The sequence below is a fragment of the Limulus polyphemus genome, unplaced genomic scaffold, assembly GCF_000517525.1.
Source record: "Limulus polyphemus unplaced genomic scaffold, Limulus_polyphemus-2.1.2 Scaffold1064, whole genome shotgun sequence".
Lineage (NCBI taxonomy): Eukaryota > Metazoa > Arthropoda > Merostomata > Xiphosura > Limulidae > Limulus > Limulus polyphemus.
The window spans coordinates 356,884-364,597 of record NW_013666674.1 but is presented as its reverse complement, the minus strand read 5'-3'; the positions used below and the strand labels follow the sequence as shown (position 1 = coordinate 364,597).

General features: G+C 34.9%; 1 protein-coding gene across 1 annotated transcript in view; it reads right to left on the bottom strand.

The window, feature by feature from the left end:
• The window catches only part of LOC106461950 (asparagine--oxo-acid transaminase-like), a 55,328-nt gene that overhangs the window by 2,860 nt on the left and 44,754 nt on the right, over positions 1-7,714 (bottom strand). The window contains exons 5-8 of the mRNA XM_022389051.1: positions 4,729-4,768; positions 4,201-4,291; positions 1,742-1,807; positions 612-725 (exon numbers count right to left, since the gene is read on the bottom strand). Of these exons, the coding sequence (XP_022244759.1) occupies positions 612-725; positions 1,742-1,807; positions 4,201-4,291; positions 4,729-4,768 (311 nt within the window). The remainder of the gene's footprint in view (positions 1-611; positions 726-1,741; positions 1,808-4,200; positions 4,292-4,728; positions 4,769-7,714) is intronic.

Genomic DNA, 7,714 nt, shown 5'->3' with positions numbered 1-7,714 from the left:
AGCTCAAGCTAGCCTTTAAACTGAACGAAACGTTTTGAGTTTGTAACACATATATAATGTAATAGATAATATACAGCTCAAAAATCTTTAGGCTATTGAAGTAATTTTCTTGTGTTTTTAAAATTTAACAATGAAAAAGAGATTAATTTTAACAAGTACATCATAATTATTATCCAATGGTTTCCCGACACACATCATTTTGGATTCAAAAGATAGCATGAAATGTTCCTTCCGATATTGCTTTAAACTTAAATGAATAAATTACAAAACGGTATATCATTTTCTTATTGGTTAAGTTTTACATTTAAGATTATAACTTCACGAGAAAGAATTAATAAGCAAGGTCTTACCGATGACTGATGGCGCTCTGTGCAACATATAAATTCGGCGCCTCCCAACCTACCCTCCTCCCCTTGTAAATAAATCTTACCATTCTAAATATTTACCATGCCTCATATAAACAATTATAATTCTTACAAAATACAGTTTTCAAAAAATAATATCACGAAAAGAAAGTTAAAATGGTTTTCAATATTTTTTTTTGGTCATTGTGAAACTATAAGATTAACTTAGAAACTAAAATGTTAGTTTGAAACTAGATAATAACTTACGTTTGTAAGAGCATATTGCATGGGTGCTGGAGCACAAGAGTAAGTCAGACTAGCAGTAGTTGTTATGGCAGTCTTAATTTGTGATAGCTCATTTGGGAACATAGCATAGCCCACCTGTAAAAACACCAATATCATACGGCACGCAGAAGGTCAAAGTGTAAAATTCAAAGTTTACAGATATTTCACAAACGTTTATCTACAATCTGGAATATAACAAATGTAAATTTTACGTGTACGATAGAGAACTCACGTTCATATTTTTTTGTTAAAAATCAAACTTGATCAAAATTATACTCCCAATTGCTGAAAAACTGTTATGTTTCGTTATTTGGAAATATCGCTGTATATGTTTCCGATTAGATGGTTACCAGAACAGTTCGTTCATCTAGAAGAATTTCTAAAAACAAAAACAAAAAGTTATTTTGCGTCACTTCTATCACATCTGTCTACAGACTTATAAACGCTAAGACCCGGAATTCGATTCCCCGTGGTGAACATAGGAGATAGCCCAATGTGGCTTTGCTCTACCAAAAACAAACAGCCCCGTATGACTTAGTGGTTAGGGCAATCGACTCGTAATGTGAAGGTCGCGGTTCAAATCCCTGTCACAAAATATGTTCATCCTTTCAGCTGTGGGGGCGTTATAATGTGACGATTAATCCCATTATTCGTTGGTAAAAGAATAGTTCAAGAGTTGGCGGTGTTGACTGGCAGCCTTCCCTCTAGTCTATCACTGTTAAATTAGGGACGGCTAGAGCAGATAGCTATCGAGTAGCTCTGCGCGAAATTCAAACAACTCAACAAAAAGTATCATATCGTGAAAGATACTGGAACATGACAATTCTTACTATAATGTCGTATAAATCTTTGTTTTCTCTACTAGATTAGAAACAGGGGCACATCTATCACTCAGTTCAAATAAATTGCTCCATGCTGTAATAAATTACGATACCGAGTAAATTTAGTCTCTAATATCCGGCAGATGGAATTAGTGAACAAATACATTGTAAAGTTAACCTAATAATTTTAATGCGAAAATTTAAAGCTTAAATCATCGTCACAGGATATTAACATAATTTCTTCCTCTTTAACAAATTCATCTTTATTTGATACAAACTGGATTAACTTACTCTCCATCCTCCGGCACTGGCCCATTTGGAGAACCCAGTACAAACAATGGTGCCCTCTGGATAGAACTAGAGGATAATTAGCATAATTACTGTTATTTCCTGAAACAAATTATAATTTCAATAACTCTTATTCTCTAAATCGTAAAAATGCCTCGTTTATTCGTAAATCTACTAACAAAATGAGAAGTAATTAAGTGAAAAATATTTCAAAACGCGAAAACGTTAGTTGATTTCAGTATTATAAATAAGACGCACTAATTTCTAACTATTTCTTTCACTCTTATAACTATATAAATAAGCTACAATAGAAAGATGCATTAAAAATATTTTACCAGGAATTGAGAATATTATTTACCTAATAGTTCAGTAGTTAGAAATATTAACTTTAACAACTAACCAGCGACATCGTGAAATTATAAGGCTGGTACGAAACTATTAGTTGGATGACTACAAACCAAGCTGTAAGACTAGTGGTCAGCTACTGGAACTATTAGTTGCGTGGCTACACAATAAGCTGTAAGACTAGTGGTCAGCTAAGGGTACTATCAGTTTTGTGACTACCAAACAAGCTGTAAGACTAGTGGTCAACTTCATGATGAGTAAACTAAACATGTAGCTGTAAGAGTGATGGAGAAATGGGTAATTCGAAAGCTAAATTATTAACTGCAAGACAAAAAGATATTTGGGACGCTCTCCATCAAGCTTTAAGAGTAGAAGTCAACTACACAATAAAAGAGCTAAATATCAAGCTGTAAGAGTATAAGTCACCTACACAATTAACGATCTAAATATCAAGCTGTAAGAGTTTTAATCAACTACACAATAAAATAGCTAAATATCAAGCTGTAAGAGTATAAGTCATCTACACAATTAACGATCTAAATATCAAGCTGTAAGAGTTTTAATCAACTACACAATAAAAGAGCTAAATATCAAGCTGTAATAGTAGTCAACTACACAATTAACGATCTAAATATCAAGCTGTAGGAGTAGTAGTCAACTACACAATAAAAGAGCTAAATATCAAGCTGTAAGAGTATAAGTCATCTACACAATTAACGATCTAAATATCAAGCTGTAAGAGTTTTAATCAACTACACAATAAAAGAGCTAAATATCAAGCTGTAATAGTAGTCAACTACACAATAAAAGAGTTAAATATCAAGCTTTAAGAGTAGTAGTCAACTACACAATTAAAGAGCTAAATATCAAATTTTATTGTGTAGTTGACTTATATTCTGACAGCTATATATTTAGCTCTTTTATTGTGTAGTTGACTACTACTCTTACAGCTTGATATTTAGCTCTTTAATTGTGTAGTTGATTAAAACTCTTACAGGAGCTAAATATCTAGCTGTAAGAGTTTTAGTCAACTACACAATTGACGATCTAAATATCAAGCTCTAACAGTTTTAATCAACTACACAATTAAAGAGCTAAATATCAAGTTGTAATAGTAGTAATTAACTGCACAATTAACGATCTAAATATCTAGCTGTAAGAATGTTAATCAACTACACAATTAAAAAGCTAAATATCAAGCTGTAAGAGTAGTCGTCAACTAAACAATTAACGAGGAGTAGTCAAATAAACAACTAACGATCTAAATATCAAGCTGTCAGAATATAAGTCAACTACACAATAAAAGAGCTAAATATCAAGCTGTCAGAATATAAGTCAACTACACAATAAAAAAGCTAAATATCAAGCTGTAAGAGTGGTAGTCCACTACACAATAAAAAAGCTAAATATCAAGCTGTAGAGTAGTAGTCAGCTACACAATAAAAGAGCTAAATATCAAGCTGTCAGAATATAAGTCCACTACACAATAAAAAAGCTAAATATCAAGCTGTAAGAGTGGTAGTCCACTACACAATAAAAAAGCTAAATATCAAGCTGTAAGAGTAGTAGTCAGCTACACAATAAAAGAGCTAAATATCAAGCTGTCAGAATATAAGTCAACTACACACTAAAAAAGCTAAATATCAAGCTGTAAGAGTATAAGTCAACTACACAATAAAAGAGCTAAATATCAAGCTGTAAGAATAGTAGTCAACTACACAAAAAAAGCTAAATATCAAGCTGTAAGAGTATAAGTCAACTACACAATAAAAGAGCTAAATATCAAGCTGTAAGAGTAGTAGTCAACTACACAAAAAAAGCTAAATATCAAGCTGTAAGAGTAGTAGTCAACTACACAATAAAAAAGCTATATATCAAGCTGTAAGAGTAGTAGTCAACTAAACAATTAACGAGTAGTAGCCCAATATACAATTAACGATCAACTACACAAATGACGATCTAAATATCTAGCTGCAAGAGTCTTAGTCAAATATACAATTAAATAATAATCTTCAGCAAGACAGCAGCCTAGCTAAACTTCTGACCGACAACTTCTCTATATTATTTCCATTTTTTTTCAGTCAATACGATAATATACACAGGATATAAAAGCTGACCTTGTAGAGGCTCACATGCTGACCAGTATAATGGAGGCGGGCATAAATTTCATCGCTCAGCACAATGATCTTCTCCCGTCTAAAACACTCACTGGAGTAATCGAAAATAAACCCAAAAGTTTTGTTATGATAAAAAAAATATTTTATTTCCGTAAATATGTTGAAAATTAAATTTAACGACTAATTGTATGGTGAAAACAAAGTAAACCAAATCTTAAGATTTCCCTCAATATTTAAATAACATCTTAAAAGAAAGATAACTGTTTCATAACTTAATTGTAGTTATGATCTAACAACACGCGAGGTTATTAAGAGGAATTTTAACTTAAGTTATATATCACAGATAGAGATCACGTATTATATAACTTTGCTTGGTTAATCGTACACTTTATTAAAATATTTAATATGGCTACTTCGTTTAGAATCTCAAGAGAAAATTCTGTATTTATATAATTCGTTCAGCTTTGACACAAATATTAAATTGTGAATTATATATCGTACTATTGTCAAGTATATAAAACCACTAACCCTAATGCCTTCAGTTCTTCTTCGGTATACGCAACTCCAGCTGAAAAACATGTGTTTATATATTGAAAAAAAGGAAACAGTATCGAAGCTAAATATTTGGTAACTGGCATATATATCAACTGCACAAAATAATCAAAAATTAACTGGAGTGTATCTGATATATGACAAGGCAAAAACACTGCTGTAAAATAATATCACCCTTCCACCTCAGATAATCTTTATATAAATCAGAAATCTGATGATCCGTCGTATGTGAAAGTTTGGTACAGATAACTTTACAATGTACGATATTCCACTTCAGTATGGAGTATGAGTACCACAGGGATCATCATATTGGAACAGATAAAATTGCTTCTTTACAATGTACGATATTCCACTTCAGTATGGAGTATGAGTACCACAGACATCATCATATTGGAACAGATAAATTTGCTTCTTTACAATGTACGATATTCCACTTCAGTATGGAGAATCAGTACCACAGATGTCATGACATCGACAGAGTGTTGATAAGGTCCAGCGGCATCTTGGATCACTCCTCTGAAAGAGCTGTTTTCAGGGCACCTTTAGTGTTTAGGGTAACTACACAGGATAGAATCCATCATCTAAGGTAATTCCATATATGCTCATTGAGATTGAACAGCAGCGAATGTGTGTATATCAGTTTCTTTAATCCAATCACCCCTATCTTAATGACTGAATCGACCAACTTAGCTTGATAGAGGTAGACGATATCGTCCATTAGACTGGGATCAGTGCAATTACAGTAGTTTAGCATAATAGAGATAGATGAGATCAGGGTAATGACACCAGTTTAGCATGAAAGATGTAGACGTTATAGTCCATTAGACTGAGAACAGGGTAAATATTGTTACGTCTCTGGTCGTTTGTTAATTTCCCTTTTAATTTCTTTCAGATGAAACTTTAGCGACACAAGTCCCTTTTTAAATAAAACTAGTTTATTCTTTCTCAATACAACTTTGCAATACACTTAATTTCTACAGTCACTTTATCTTAAACATATGCTATAATTCACAATGATTCGTGCACTTTACTTACGGTCACTACCGCGCTTGACCCAAATGTCCGTCTCTGTCCCTGCCTGTATGCAATTATCTATGCCGTCACTTTTTACTGGTCTTATATATACAAAATAGAGGGCGTCTGGCAAACATTCGAGCCTTCAGGAACCTTCTAGATACTCTTTACGTGATACCAATGTCACGTGACTTCCGCTGTTGTAACACTACCCCTTCCTTAGTATTGTTCGTCCCGAACAATAGCCACTTAAATTAGACCAATATATAATTAACAATAACTTAATTAAATGTACATAATTTACAAACACAAAATTAAAATTCAACAAAGTATCTTAAATTTACGGGACGTATCTTCTTCCGTACTGGTCTCTGTCTCGTTGGCTTCTGCTTTGCGTGAGGTTCATCTGCTCCATCAAAACATGTCCTACTATCGGTAATAGTCACATCAGTGGTAGTAACTTCATTAAGGGCTTCACTGTTTCCCTTATCAAAACTGGGTAGAGTTTATTCTTCGACAGTGACTTTTTCAGGTAACAAGTCTTCAGCAGCGTCATTTGTTCCATTGTTCCCTTCATTGCAACTGAAATGTTCTGGACCATGATAATGTCAAAGCCTATTGCATGCACCACCTTTGGCTTGCCTCGCCGACCACATTTTATTTGGAAAGTCACGTCTGAGAGACGATCCACTATGTCATATGGGCCTTCCCCTGGAGAAGACAACTTAGGAGACTTCCCTTTAGTCTTCCTTGGATTATACAACCACAGCTTGTCTCCTGGTACAAAGCTAACTTCAGTAGATCTCTTATCATAACATAGCTTCATGGAATCAGCAGACGTTTTCAAGTTTGAATGCACTTAATGGTGAATATCATCCATCCTTTCCAATAACACTTTCACGAACTCTGACACATTTTCAGGCAACTCTTCAGGTGGGCGTCTTGTTAACAGATCCACTGGCAATTGATGTTCCCGACCAAACATCAACTTTGCTGGAGAGTATCCAGTGGCTTCACTCTATGCTGTTCTATATGCCATCAACAGTGGAGGGAGTAAGACATCCCAGTCCTCTTGGCGGCTATTACAAACCTTTGCCAATTTCCTGTCCCAGTGTCCAGTTGTACTTTTCTACCATCCCATCAGACAGTGGGTGAAGTGGCGTTTTCTTGGTCTTTCGTATGCCAAACAACTTGCAGCATTCATGGAACACAGCTGATTCAATGTTACGGTCTTGATCTGAATGCAGTTTGTATGGCATACCAAATCTGAAGAAGAAATCTCTAATAACCGAAGCTACTGTTGTAGCTTCCTGATTTGGTATTGCATACGCCTCAGGGCACTTGGTGAAATAATCCATCACCACACAAATGTACCTGTTTCGAGCACGGGTTTGGGGCAAAGGACCAGCAATGTCAATGGCCGATCTTTCCATTGGTGCGCCAACTTGATATAACTTCATTGGAGCACGTCCCTTATGCTTGGGTCCTCTTTTAGCACAAGACATACTGCATGTTCTGCACCATTCTTCCACATCTTGCCTCATACCTATCCAGTAAAATCTCTGTTGTAGGTGACTCAATGTCTTCTTAACTCCGAGAGGTCCTCCTGTTAAACTATCATGGGATTGATGCAGCACAACTCCCCATAACTTTCTCGGTATAACAGTTTGCCAAGTCGTCACTTTCTCATCTGCAGTTTCTTATCTCCAGAGAAGAATACCATCTTCAAGCTTCAACTAGTCCCATTGTGCCTAATAGTTCTTTGTCACAGGGCTTAAGCTAGACACTTTCTCCCAAGCAGGGCGCAGAACACTTGTACTTAGGAAATCAATCATTAGCTTCAAATCTTGGTCTTTCTCCTTTTCTGCTTTGATATCTATATTTGGTTCCACTTCACCATCATCAACTCTTTCAGTCACTTTGACTTCAGCTTGATGGCACCTGGTTA